Here is a 14,549-nt window from a genome sequence, read left to right as displayed (position 1 = left end):
TAATTAAAATGCAATTGAATATGTGATAGTTTCATGTATAAGAATACATTTACAAAGGTGAGAGCATGATATAAATCTAATAATAAAATGTCCTTTTGAAAACATGTGGCATATCAGTGCCCTGAGGTATGCCATCTTTCACCCTCTCCCTCACAAAAAAGAACAGGCCCATTTATGCTAGGTTCTACCTTATTCCATGCAACAAGCTAATCCATGTGCTGGAATGGCAGCGTGAATGAAATGTTTCATTGTGAATGGCCATTTAGCTTGCTGAAGGCTGCATTCATGTGCCTTGCACTAACTTTTCCAATTAAGGGGTAGTTTTACATGGCCAATACAACCCAATCTTGGGTTGTGGGAGTGAGACCCACGTAGACACGGGGAGAATGTGCAAACCCCACATGGACAGTGACCAAGGGCCGGGATCAAACCTGGATCCTCAGCCCTGTGCGGCAGCAGTGCTAACCATCGTGCCACCCATCTTGCACTACTCTTGTGCAACTGAGGAAGCGCCTTGCTATCCAGTCCGCTCTGCAAAAGTTTTTTTCATAAGTCTTTTTGATGTTTTCTTTGAACGTGACACTTCAAATCTTTCTTGCAGGGAGAACCTTACTGGAGAAGCTTTTTGGGCAGCAGGAAACGGCGCAACACGCAGGCGAACATGAAGAAGCTGAGAAACTTTGCTCTCGTATTCTGGCTATGGGTTTGCTGCTTCCGTTCGGAGACTGCTTCCGGCAACAGTTTTGTGGAGAAGTTCCACAAACCGTCACCACCAAGTTTGATGTAAGTTTCTTTTCGTTCTGTAAGGTTCGGACTGAACCTGGGATGCTCGGAATTAAAGTTGCCGGAAATCCATTCCCCCCACTACTTGTTGGGCAGAAATTTTGTTTCAATGTGATATGGGGGTGCGTGGGTGTTGGTACTTTTATGTGTATGTATTTCCTTGCATTGAAGTACATGAGCTTGGATCTTTAATGTGTTCTAGTTATTTGCAAATGAACTGTTTGCCATTGTGTGTGGATCCAAGGACCGATACAATATGGTTGTGGACACATCTCAGGAATGTCTATGAACCTCCATCAATTAAATATTAAACACTTGAACACTTCAAGAAACCCCAGGAGCAAACTTAAAGGGATATTACAAGGCGTTGTTTGATTTTTGAACATTTGGTTGGGGTCTGGAATGCACTGCCTGGAAGTGTGCTGGAGGTGGGCTCAATCAGAGCATTCGAGATGGCATTTGATGATTATTTGAATAGAAACAATGTACAGGGGTACGGGGAAAAGGCAGGACAATGACACTTCATGGAAGAATATATCATAGGACCTCTATAGTGCAGAAGGAGGCCATTGGGTCTGTCGAGTCTGCACCGACCCTAAGCTACACATCTGTTTTGGACACTTAAGGGGCAATTTAGCATGGCCAATCCACCTACCCTGCACATCCTTGGACTGTGGGAGGAAACCGGAGCACCTGGAGGAAACCGACACTGACGGTGACCCAAGGCTGAATTGAGCCAGGGTCGCTGGCACTGATGCAGCAGTACTAGCCACCGTGCCAGCCCTCCGTCATGATGTTCATTTGGAGAGCGGGTGTAGACCGCAATGGGCCAAATGGCTACCACCTGTGCTGTAATGATTCTGTGATTCAATTAGAAAACTATTGGGAGAGGAGGGTGGTGGGCATTGTAAGGGCTGTTTGATCGGTTGAGTTATTTGTAAGTGTGAGGCCATGTGCTGAAATCTCCAGGAATAACTTCAACCAGAGTTAGCAACCGAATGTCAGTGAGTGATGCAGTGATTAGTTCCCTTCAGTTGGCAAATTGAACGTTGTTAGGTAGGAGATTCAAAGAGTTTTTAAAATAATTTATAAATCATGCCACTTGGCAGTTTTGACATGCGCTAGGGATGGACATGCTAACTGTTATAAACCAGGGCTGTTGACTATGTGGGAGAAGTACTCCAACAATTCAGCTAATAATCGAGCCATTGCGATGTGAACTCATTCAAAAGTGTTTGATCGCTAGGCCTTGGTATCAAATAAAATAATTGAGAAACTTCCGGTTGCGGTGATGCCGAGCTAGCCGCACGTTTCGGCGGCTCCAGCTCCGACGGACCTTCGGGCTCTTAAGAGCCCCAACGGGGAATTTTTCGACGACGCGACCCGGTGTGTGGGAAGGGAGTCCCCCCCCCCCCGAACGAAGAAGGAAGAAACCAGCGGCGGCGGCTGCAGCCCGAGGAATCACCGAACAAAAGGTCCGAGGGAGAGAAATACAAGATGGCGGCGGAGAAAGCGCAGGCGACATGGGGGCCTGAGCAGGATGAAATCGTGAGACGGTGCGTGGAGCTGCTGAAGAGGGAGGTGCTGACCCCGATGCTACAGGCAATTGAGGAGCTCAAGGAGACATTAAAGACCCATGAGACTGAGCTCCGCGTGGTGGAGCAGAAGGTGACAGATATTGAGGACGAGATCCTGGGCCTGGCGGTTAAGACTCAGACGCACGAGGCACTTCATAAAAAGTGTACTGAAAGGATCGAGGCCCTAGAAAACGGAGCGCGAAGGAAGAACCTTCGGATACTAGGTCTCCCTGAGGGTGTGGAAGAAGTGGACTGTGGAGAGTACGCAAGTAAGATGCTAAGCTCGTTGATGGGAGCTGAGGCCCCTGCGGGCCCCATGGAGGTGGAGTGGGCAAATCGGATTCCGGCGAGAAGACCAAAAGCGGGAGAACCACCGAGGGCAATAATCATGCGATTTTACCGCCTTAAGGTGCGGAGTAGCAAATGGGAGAATGCGGTGGTACGGATATACCAGGATTGGAGTGCGGAGGTGGCGAGAAGGAGGGCGAGCTTCAACCGAGCCAAAGAGGTGTTGCATAAAAGGAAGGTGAAGTTTGGGATGCTGCAGCCGGCAAGACTATGGGTCATGTATCAGGAGAGACACTATTTCGAGACGGCGGAGGAAGCATGGTCCTTCATCAAAGAAGAGAAATTGGACCGGAACTGAGGGACTGATGCTGCAGGAAATGTTATTGTTATTGTTTTTGTTAATGTTCCGGTGGAAGTTAATTGAGAAGTAAACAGGGAAGGGGGGAGACATTGGGGAAATGTGGGCGCCGGTGAGGGGGGGGAAAGACGGGACATAGTCGGAGAATGGGGAAGGAGGGGGAGGGGAAAGGGAGCTGCGCCATAAGAGGCGGGTCAGGTAAAGGGATGTTCCCGCGCCAGAAAGAATAAGGCGGGAAGACAGGCGCAAGGCGGATGGGAGTTCCCCCACACGGGGGGGGGTCGAGGAGTGAGCAGGAGCAGCCGGGGTCAGTTGAAGTCAGCTGACTTACGGAAGTGATATGGGGGGAGTAATCATGCTAGATAGGGATCTAGCGGGGGGGGACAACTGGGTTGCTGCTGCGGAAATCCAAAAGGAAATGGCTAAAGAGTGGGTGGGCGGGGATGGTGTGCGACGCTGGTGGAGCGAGCGGGAGCGCGGAGGGGGATATGGGGCTGGCCTAGAGAAGGTAATGGCTAGTCGACACTGGAGGGGGGCAGGTAGCCCCCTAGTGCGGCTGATCACGTGGAACGTGAGAGGCCTGAATGGACCGATTAAAAAGGGCCTGAGTACTCGCGCATTTGAAAGGACTAAGGGCAGACGTGGTTATGCTCCAAGAGACGCACCTAAAGGTGGCGGACCAAGTTAGGCTAAGGAAAGGATGGGTGGGACAGGTGTTCCACTCAGGACTGGACGCAAAGAACAGAGGGGTGGCCATCTTGGTGGGGAAACGGGTAGCATTTGAAGCAAAGAACATCGTAGCAGATAGCGGAGGTAGATATGTAATGGTGAGTGGTAGGCTGGAGGGAATGGAGGTCGTGTTGGTTAATGTGTATGCCCCAAATTGGGACGATGCGGGATTCATGAGACGGATGCTGGGGCGTATACTGGACCTGGAGGCAGGAAACTTGATTTTAGAAGGGAATTTAATATGGTGCTGGACCCTGGGCTAGATCGATCCAGCACAAGGACCGGAAGAAGGCCGGCAGCGGCCAAGGTACTTAAGGGGTTTATGGACCAAATGGGGGGAGTGGATCCATGGTGATTTTTTAGACCTAGGGCTAGGGAGTTTTCCTTCTTCTCCCATGTCCATAAAGTGTACTCCCGGATAGATTTTTTTTTGTTTTAGGAAGGCCGTTGATCTCTAGGGTGGAAGAAGCGAGTACTCAGCCATAGCGGTTTCGGACCATGCCCCACATTGGGTGGACCTGGAAGTAGGAGAGGACAGGGAGCAGAGAACACTCTGGGGATTAGATGTGGGACTGATGGCGGATGAGGGAGTGTGTGCAAGAGTGCGGGGGTGTATTGAGAGATACCTGGAGGTCAATGACCATGGCGAGGTCCCTGTGGGAGTGGTCTGGGAAGCATTAAAAGCGGTGGTCAGAGGAGAGCTGATCTCTATTGGGGCCCACAAAAGGAAAACCGAGGCCAAGGAAAGGGAACGATTACTGGGGGAGATTTTAAGGGTGGACAGAGAATTTGCAGAGACCCCGGAGGAGGAATTGTACAGGGAGAGGAGACGACTCCAGACGGAGTTTGACCTTCTGACCACCAGAAAGGCGGAGGTACTGTGGAGGAAGGCACAGGGGAGGAGGTATGAATATGGGGAAAAGGCTAGTCGCCTGTTGGCGCATCAATTGCGAAAGAGGGCAGCAGTGAGGGAGATAGGAAGAATTAGAGACGAAAGGGGAGACACGGTGCGAAGGGCAGGAAAGATAAATGAGGTGTTCAAGACCTTCTATGAGGAACTGTATAGGTCTCAACCCCCAGAGGGAGAGGAGGGGATGCGGCAGTTCCTGGACCAATTGAGGTTCCCGAAAGTGGAGGAGCAGGAGGTGGCAGGCCTGGGGGCGCCGATTGAGGTGGACGAGGTTATTAAGGGACTGGGAAGCATGCAAGCAGGGAAGGCCCCGGGGCCAGACGGGTTCCCGGTGGAATATTACAGAAAATATGTGGACTTGTTGGCCCCGTTGATGGCGAGGACGTTCAATGAGGCCAGGGAAGGGGGGACTCTACCCCCGACGATGTCGGAGGCGACGATATCGCTAATTTTGAAGAGGGACAAAGATCCCTTGCAGTGCGGGTCCTATAGACCTATTTCACTATTGAACGTGGACGCCAAATTGCTGGCAAAGGTACTGGCATCGAGGATAGAGGACTGTGTCCCGGGGGTGGTGCACAAAGACCAGACAGGGTTCGTAAAAGGGAGACAACTGAATGTTAACGTGCGACGACTATTAGGGGTGATAATGATGCCCCCAGTGGAGGGGGAGGCAGAGATAGTGGCGGCAATGGACGCAGAGAAGGCATTTGATAGGGTGGAGTGGGAGTATTTATGGGAAGTGTTAAGGAGGTTTGGGTTTGGGAATGAGTTTATTAGCTGGGTTAGACTTCTTTATGGGGCTCCAACGGCAAGCGTAGTTACAGGTCGACATAGATCGGAGTATTTCCGATTATATAGGGGAACAAGACCGGGATGCCCGCTGTCTCCATTGTTGTTCGCGTTAGCAATTGAACCTCTGGCCATGGCGTTGAGAGACTCCAGGAAATGGAGAGGGGTGATTAGAGGGGAAGAAGAGCACCGAGTCTCGTTATACGCAGATGACCTATTGTTATACGTGTCGGACCCAGCGGGGGGGATGATAGAGGTTATGCGAATTTTGAGGGGGTTCGGGGAATTCTCTGGGTATAGGCTAAACATGGGGAAGAGTGAATTATTTGTGATACATCCAGGGGACCAGAGTAGAGAGATAGAAGGCTTACCGCTAAGGAAAGTGGAAAGAAACTTCCGAGACCTGGGGATTCAGATCGCTAGGAGCTGGGGAACCTTGCACAGACTTAATCTGACACGGCTGGTAGAACAAATGGAGGAGGACTTTAAGAGGTGGGACATGCAGCCTTTATCACTGGCGGGCAGGGTGCAGGCAGTTAAGATGATGGTCCTCCCGAGGTTCTTATTTGTATTTCAATGTCTCCCTATACTAATCACCAAGACCTTTTTTAATAAAATAGATAGGAGCATTACGAGCTTTGTGTGGGCAGGGAAAGTCCCGAGGGTAAGGAGGGGGTTCCTTCAGCGTAGTAGGGACAGAGGAGGACTGGCACTACCGAACTTGGGTGATTACTATTGGGCCGCCAATGTGGCAATGATACGTAGATGGATGATGGAGGGTGAGGGAGCGGCGTGGAAAAGACTGGAGAGAAAGTCATGTAAAGGGATGAGTTTAGAGGCGCTGGTGACGGCGCTGCTACCGTTCTCACCTAAAAAGTTTACTACGAACCCGGTGGTGGCGGCAACGCTGAATATCTGGGGACAGTGGAGGCGACAGAGAGGGGTGCGGGGAGCCCTGGTGGGGTCCCCTATCAGGAACAACCATAGGTTCGCCCCAGGAAGAATGGATGGAGGATTTCAGAGCTGGTACCAGTTGGGAATTAGGAAGGTGGGAGATTTATTTATAGATGGGACTTTTGCGAGCTTGGGAGCATTGGAGGAAAAGTATAAGTTGCCCCGGGGAAATTTTTTGCGATACATGCAGGTGAGGGCGTTTACTAGACAACAGGTGAGGGAATTTCCGTTGCTCCCGACACAGGGGATACAGGACAGGGTGCTTTCAGGGGTGTGGGTCGGAGAGGGCAAGGTGTCAGAGATTTATAGAGAGATGAGGGAAGAGGGGGAGGAGTCGGTGGGCGAACTAAAAAGAAAGTCGGAAGAAGAATTAGGGGAGGAGATAGAGGAGGGTATGTGGGCTGATTCCCTAAGCAGGGTAAATTCCTCTTCCTCATGCGCCAGGCTTAGCCTGATTCAATTTAAGGTGCGACATAGAGCACACATAACAGGGGCAAGATTGAGCAGGTTCTTTGGAGTGGAGGACAAATGTGGGAGGTGTGGCGGGAGCCCGGCAAACCACGCACATATGTTTTGGGCGTGCCCGGCATTGGAAGGGAGTGACTGGAGTGATTTCGCAGGTGGGGAAGGCCCGGGTCAAACCAGGCTGGGGTTAGCTCTATTTGGAGTTGCGGAAGAGCCGGGAGTGCAGGAGGCGAAAGAGGCAGATGTCGTGGCCTTTGCGTCCCTAGTAGCCCGGCGCAGGATCCTACTCATGTGGAAGGAGGCGAAACCCCCTGGACTGGAGGCCTGGGTAAACGATATGGCGGGGTTCATTAAACTGGAGCAGATAAAGTTTGCCCTGAGAGGATCGGCTCAAGGGTTCGCCAGGCGGTGGCAGCCATTTCTCGACTACCTAGGGGAACGTTAGAGGGAAGACAGATGACCAGCAGCAGCAACCCGGGGGGGGGGGGTTAGTTTAGTTTAGGTCAATAGATAATGGGGTTTTGTTACTTGTGTATCGTTAAAAATCTCTGTTTTGTTATTGTTTCGTTTGCTTTGTAAGAGGGAAAAATTGTTGTTTGGAAAAAAATTTCAATAAAATATATTTAAAAAAAAAAATAATAATAATAATTGAAATGATTAGTAATTTGTAGTGGAAATTTGCTTCTCAACTGAGATTTGTTGAATATTTTCCCACGCTAACCCCTTCCCACGGCCCCAGCAATTTGCCGAATACATAAACTTTTTGTTATGTGAACTCTTACAACCACCTTCTATACAAAGCTGAAAAACGACGCATATCAAAAATGCTATGTCCTCTTCTCCCCCCACCCCTCCAGCCAATCTCGCTCTGTCAGTGGCAGCACAGTGGTTAGCACTGCTGCTACACAGCGCCAGGGACTCAAGTTTAATTCCGACCTTGGGTGACTGAGGAGTTTCACATTCTCCCAGTGTCTGTGTTTCCGAAGGGTATTCTGGTTCTTGCCCACAATCCAAAGCTGTGCAGATTAGGTGGATTTGGCATACTAAATTGCCCTTTTGTATCCAAAGATGTGCAGGTTGCGTGGGGGCTATGGGGATGGGGGCGGGGGGGGGGGGGGAGTAAAGAGTGTTGCAGGGGGAGGGGGTGCACTGGACCTGGTGTAGGGTGCTCTTTTAGAGAATTGATCAGACTCGATGGACCGAATGGCGTCCTCCTGCACCATAGCGATTCTATGGATCAGGTTGTCAAAATGTCATGAATTTGAGTATGGACGTGTGAGGTGTGCTCAGCCTGGTCACTAGCTCATGCTTAAGTGATCGTTTTGTTAGAAAGTTTGCTTAATCAGCCAAAGCACTTTTAGGTCGCCAATTATGGCTCCATTATTTTGAAGTGGCAGCAACATGAAAGCTGTCAAGAATTCAGCAATGTGTTTTCAGTGGGAGAGGGGCTATGAAAATTGGCTTCCAAATGGAAGTGGTGCAAAGGACCAATAAAAGTCTGGGGCCCCTTGAGAGGTGTTGTAATTAAGTCACCTACTAGTGACTAGGGTGGCACGGTAGCACAGTGGTTAGCATTGTTGCTTCACAGCGCCAGGGACCCGGGTTTTATTCCTGGCTTGGGTCACTGTCTGCGGAGTCTGCACGTTCTCCCTGTGCATGGTTCATGGGTTTCCTCCGGGCGCTTCGGTTTCCTCCCACAAGTCCTGAAAGATGGGCTTATTGGATGAATTGGACATTCTGAATTCTCCCTCTGTGTACCCGAACAGGCACCGGAGTGTGGCGACTAGGGGTTTTTCACAGTAACTTCATTGCAGTGTTAATGTAAGCCTACTTGTGACAATAATAAAGATTATTATTACCCCATAATTTTTCATTTGCACCTTTTTTTAATGCAGGTATCGCCCTTCAAATTCTAAAAGTCGGGGTCAGTAAAAGTATCACCGTTTTGATTTGTGTCTCCTGCACTAGTACAGGAGGTAAATGCTGTTCCTCTGGGCCTGAGGGAAAACTACAATAAAACAGGTGCCTGTGTTTAATGAGGAGCGGTTCAAAAGAGGGATAAAGCATTGATCATAGAGTTGAGGTAATAGCAACTGTCAGTGCGCAAATTGAGCAAGTGCTCTTGAAACTCAAATCTCCTCTTTGCCCTTTCTTACATACAAATAGGCTGAATGCCGTTGACTAAAGTCTACAGCAGAAGCAGGGGCAGCTTGTATTGCTGAGGAATTTTGAGGTTCCTGTTAGACTAAATACTAACTTCCTTTCCTCTGACAAAAGTGGAAAGCACTGTGTGCGGCTTCTAAAACAGCCAGGAGGTCTTAGCAACTATTCCCAGAGAAGCTTCAACCTGCCGAGTCAAGAGCTCCCAAATAAAAAGGGACCTGCACTCACTGTTCCTGACTCCTCATCTGGTGATCTGCGACTGAGGTACTTTTGATGATGTAAGTCAGCTCAGCTGGAGCCTTGATCAACAAAGGTGAGCTGCGCGAACAAGTTCTCTCTGCTCGTTGATTCTTAATATATTGTGGAGAAAGCATTTTGTCTAGAAATAGACCTCCTGCTGGCAACCGCTGCTTTTGAAAATCAAATATTCGGCTCCAGAAGCTACAGGCTACATTTGCGGTTGTTTCAGCCTTTGTGCTATGGAAAGTTTAATCCTTTTAAAAATTTGTTGTTAGAGGATCTAAAATTTCTTTTACTCTTAATGCAAAAGATTTGGGCTCAAGCGCGGATCAACCCTTTGGAGTTTGGGGTGTGGAATGTATTGATACGAAAGGAGAACTAAATGTGGCGCCAAGTTGAAAAGCTGCTAACTGACAGCTTTTTGTTTTGTGACAATGAGGCGCTGTGAGGCCACAGTGCCAACCACTGTGCTACCGTGCTGCCCGTGCTTTAGCAGAAGGTTAAATCACTTTGGTGCTGGTTCCAATAGTACTGCCAAATCTGTCTGGAGCTTTCGAGTTGAGCTGCTTGTGTTGATGACCACTTCATTTTTTTTGCCAGCGTTTGTTCGTCAAAGGATTGAAAGCTGTGAACAAAATTGCTCAAGGTCAGATTTTTGAAGGATTGCATTTTCAAGTAGAAAATTATTTTCAAGTAGCGATGGGATCGCAATGATGACGGCTTTTTTGCTTTTAACAAATTACAGCAGATACCAGAAATATGAAATAAAAATAAAGTGCTGGAAGAACTCTCTAGATTTGGCAACGGGGAGAGAAAAAAACGACTTAATGGTTGGAACTATCCGGCTGCTCCCACCGACAGAATCTTCCGTTCCCACCGATTGCAAACCCCCGCCGCAGGTCTCAAGAGAGGTGGAGGGGTTCATACAATGAGAAACCTTGGCGGCCGTGGGGCCAGCAGTGGGCCCTTTCTGCCACCATTGGGGGGGGGGGGGGGGGGAGGGGGCACTGAATCCTGCCAAATGTTTCAATCAAAGAAAAGAAGAGTCATATTGAACTAAGAATGTCAACTATCTGGATGGAATTCTCCCAAACCCCCACTAGCATGTAATAATAATAATCTTTATTGTCATAAGTAGGCTTACATTAACACTGCAATGAAGTTACTGTGAAAAGCCCCTAGGCACCACACTCCGCCGCCTGTTCAGGTACACGGGGAGAATTCAGAATGTCCAAATTACCCAACAGCACGTCTTTCGGGCCTAGTGGGAGGAAACCAGAGCACCAGGAGGAAACCCAGGCAGACATGGGGAGAATGTGCAGACTCCGCACAGACAGTGACCCAGCCGGGAATCGACCCTGGGACCCTGGCACTGTGAAGCCACAGTGCTAACCACTGCTACCATGCTGCCCAACATCTTTTGATGGCGTGCATGGGGGCAGAATACGACAGGAGGCCCAGAAATCGGTATCACGCCAATGTGAGTTTACAGCGGTAGCTTCCGCTGGTGCCCAGCATGGTGGGTTAGAACACCCACCAGAAATTGCCGTGCCCCTCGTTTGCGTCCTGTCAATAGGATGCAGATGAAGGTCTGCTTTTCCCCATGCCCACTCCAGATTCTTTGTGATGCTGGACTGAAAAACGTTCCGAACAACTTGGCATGCAGATTTGGGACTCAGCTGAACGACGCCTGGGGCTGCCTGCGGAGACCGCCCACAAGCCTGGACCCTCTAACATCACAGCTGTGGGTAGGGGGATCATCTGCAGGTTAAGCAGCCAGAGCAGGGGCCCCCCGAGAGGACGTCCATCTTTCAGCCTCGGAATGTTCCAGGAGATCCGTCTTCATTCTCAGTAGGTCCGTCTTCTGGTCAGTTTGCTCCTGGAATCTATCTATCTTTTGCAGGAGGTCCACCTTCTTTCTTCAACAGTGATGTTGGGCGCCTTGTCAATATGGCACCTGGATATGACGATGGACTATGCGCCATCCAGGCCTGCCCCGCGACTGGACACACCATGAAAATAATTAATGAGACCGGGGCTGGAAGGTTTGGGATCTTTCTTGCCCCCGTCATGGCACTTCATCTCAAAAAGGTGGAATTCCACCCGCTTGTGTTTCTCTCTTCACAGATTGTGCCAGGCCTGCTGAGTTTTTCCAGCACTTTGATTTTTTTGTTTTTATTATGTAATTTCTTCCTTGTGATTTTAGGTGTGAACTAGTTTCGCTGCCTGCAGGAGGAAATCACACTTCGCGTTCCTCTGGAGTTAAGACAGGTGTCAAAGCACCTTTTCGATTTTTAGATTTCCAGATGACATGCATATGCTCTCTCTCTTATGGTGACCTTGGAAATATGCAGCAAGTTCACATTCGCCATCAAGTGTCAGTGAAGCAGCTAATAATCTAACCAGATATTGAGCTCGGATGGCACACCAATTGGTGATAATAATAATCACTTATTGTCACAAGTGGGCTTCAATGAAGTTACTGTAATAAGGCCCTAGTGGTAAATAACGAGGAAAGTCTTGGATTACAGGACGATATAGATGGGCTGGTCAAATGGGCAGAACAGTGGCAAATTGAATTTAACCCTAAAAAGTGAAAGGTGATGCATTTTGGGAGGACAAACCAGGCAAGGGAATGCACAATGAACAGGAGGACGCTAGGATGTACAGAGTGTCGTTTTAAGCACACTGAAATAACATGGGCTGCAACTGGATGCAGCTTTAACTGAAAGATACCCCAGACCTTGAAGTTAGTTCAATCTGATTTATTGAACCTGTCACACAGCACAGTTCTCTGTGAGTTCGACTCTCTGCTAACCGAAGTGTCATTACTCTGTCTGACTGAACCAGACTAGCTCTTAGCCACGTGCTGTAGGTGTTATGTGATATGTACATCCTGACTCACTCTGTAAATGTCCCCAATGGAAAGAGGCGGAGTGTGAGTGCCTCGTGCCTTTTATGGTGGGAAACCACCCCCAAGTGTTCTGCCTGCTGATTGGTTATGCCCTGTTCTCTGTGTTCATTAGCTGCCTGTCTGTATCTTATTATGTGCATGTCTGCATATCATGACATAGAGGACCAGAGGGATCTTTTGGGTGTGTGTCCAAAATCCCTGAAGGCATTAGGACTGGTAAATAATGTGGTTAAGAAGGCATATGGGATATGTGCCTTTATTAGCTGAGGCATAGAATATAAGAGCATCAAGGTTATGATGGATCTATATAAAACACTCATTAGGCCACAGCTAGAGTACTGTGTGCAGTTCTGTTCGCCACATTATAGGAAGAATGTGATTGCACTAGCAAGGGTGCAAAACTGATGCACCAGGATGTTGGCTGAGCTGAAGCGTTTCAGCTGAGAGGCTGATTAGGCTTGGGTTGTATTCCTTGGAACAGAGAAGGCTGAGGGGGGACCTGATTGAGGTGTACAAAATTCTGAGACATGTAGTGTAGATGGGAAGAGACTTTTCCCTTTACATAGAATATACAGTGCAGAAGGAGGCCATTCGGCCCCTCGAGTCTGCACCGACCCACTTTAAGCCTTCACTTCCACCCTATCCCCGTAGCCCAATAACGCCTCTTAACCTATTTGGACAATGAGGACAATTTTTAGCATGTCCAATCCACCTAACCTGCACGTCTTTGGACTGTGGGAGGATACCGGAGCACCCGGAGGAATCCCACACAGACACAGGGAAAACGTGCAGACTCCACACAGACAGTGACCCAGCGGGGAATCGAACCTGGGACCCTGGCGCTGTGAGGCCACAGTGCCAACCACTGTGCTACCGTGCTGCCCGTGCTTTAGCAGAAGGTTAAATCACCAGGGTGCATACATTTAAGGTAAGGGGCAGGAGATTTAGGTGGGTTTTCAGGAAAAGTCTTTTGACCCAGAAGGCGGTGGGAATCTGGAACTCACTACCTGTAAAGATGGTAGAGGGGAGGGAATGCTCACAACATAAGAAGAATTTAGATGAATACGTGAAATGCCATGGCATACAAGGCTACGGACCAAGTGCTGTAAAATGGGATTTGAATAGATATGTGCTTGATGGCCGGCACAGGCACGATGGGCTGAAGGGCCTCTTGTGCTGTAAAACGTATTGGTATCACTAATAAAATAATATGATTACAAAACATGGGTCTTTTGGACAGAACTGAATTTGTGCTATAGCTCCTCTCTTGAAAACAAGGCCGTTTTCTGCTCGTATTCCAGCATGGTGACACCTCTGCACAGTTAAAGGTTGTGTGGGAGGGGGAAGGAATGGAAATTTTACTTGGAAATCCCCAAACTAGGCCTCTGCTGCCCAATTAATCGCCAGAAAGACCCCATCCCGAATGCACAAAAAGACTTGCTATTGAGCAGCTGTTCCAGAAAATCAGGCAACAGAATGAATATGTGAACAAAGCTGCAATTCTGAAGGGAGATGCTTTTGTTTCTGGAGTTGGATTGGGCTATAGTTTTTACACTGAGCTCCATCTGTCGAGCCAAAGATAAATATTCGTTGTATAAATAGATTATTAGTTGAACAGAGATTTGTGATGCCTTGCAATAAGACGGACTTTGAATGAATTTGCATAGATTAACAAATATCAATGCATTTGCAAGGAAATCTGTGCCCAATGTCAATCGCAAAAGCCACTTTGGACCATTCATTCAAATACTCTGTTTTTAAATTGGAAGTAATATTGTTTTGTGATGAGCGCAATTTATCGCAAAAATGTATGCATCCCTGTGCTGTGCAGCTTGTTTTAAATCTTGTATTAATATTACCTTGAAGAATAAAGGGAACACATTATTTGGTTTAATTTACAGTGAATGTAATGGGCTAGGGGTTAGCCGAAGGAAAGGATGGGTTTAGGTCAGGTGGGTTGCCGGGGTTAAAGTGCGAAAAATGTGAGCCTCATTGACCTTCCCTTCTCAAATTTATTTCACGTCACCGAGTTTCTTGAGCGTCAGATCAGCAGCCTCTTTAAGCTGAGGGCTGGATGGACTTCAAGGGCAAGTGCCTTCACACCTGGATTTGGGTGGCTGCCTGAGAAGCCTCCATAATGAGGCACCCACCCAACATTCCTCTAGCCCTTATTTTCTCCCCCCCCCCCCCTACCCCCTTAGCTCTTTGACCCCATCACAGGGCGTCTGACCTCTCCTTCATTCCCCACTACCGGATCCTGGTTTCTATTTTCCTTCACCACCCCTGGCCCTGAACTTTGAAAAAAATCATCTCCCACCCCACCCCATGAGACCCCTGACCTCTTGCATCCCTTCACCCTTACCAGCCACATCTTGC

At 48.7% G+C, this 14,549-nt stretch overlaps 1 protein-coding gene across 1 annotated transcript in view; it reads left to right on the top strand.

Moving 5' to 3' along the window:
- The window catches only part of LOC140426604 (formin-2-like), a 594,930-nt gene that overhangs the window by 55,353 nt on the left and 525,028 nt on the right, over positions 1–14,549 (top strand). The window contains exon 2 of the mRNA XM_072511575.1: positions 602–783. Coding sequence (XP_072367676.1) covers positions 602–783 — 182 coding nt within the window. The remainder of the gene's footprint in view (positions 1–601; positions 784–14,549) is intronic.

This window comes from Scyliorhinus torazame, chromosome 1, assembly GCF_047496885.1.
Source record: "Scyliorhinus torazame isolate Kashiwa2021f chromosome 1, sScyTor2.1, whole genome shotgun sequence".
NCBI lineage: Eukaryota > Metazoa > Chordata > Chondrichthyes > Carcharhiniformes > Scyliorhinidae > Scyliorhinus > Scyliorhinus torazame.
This window is presented reverse-complemented; position numbering and strand designations above follow the sequence as displayed.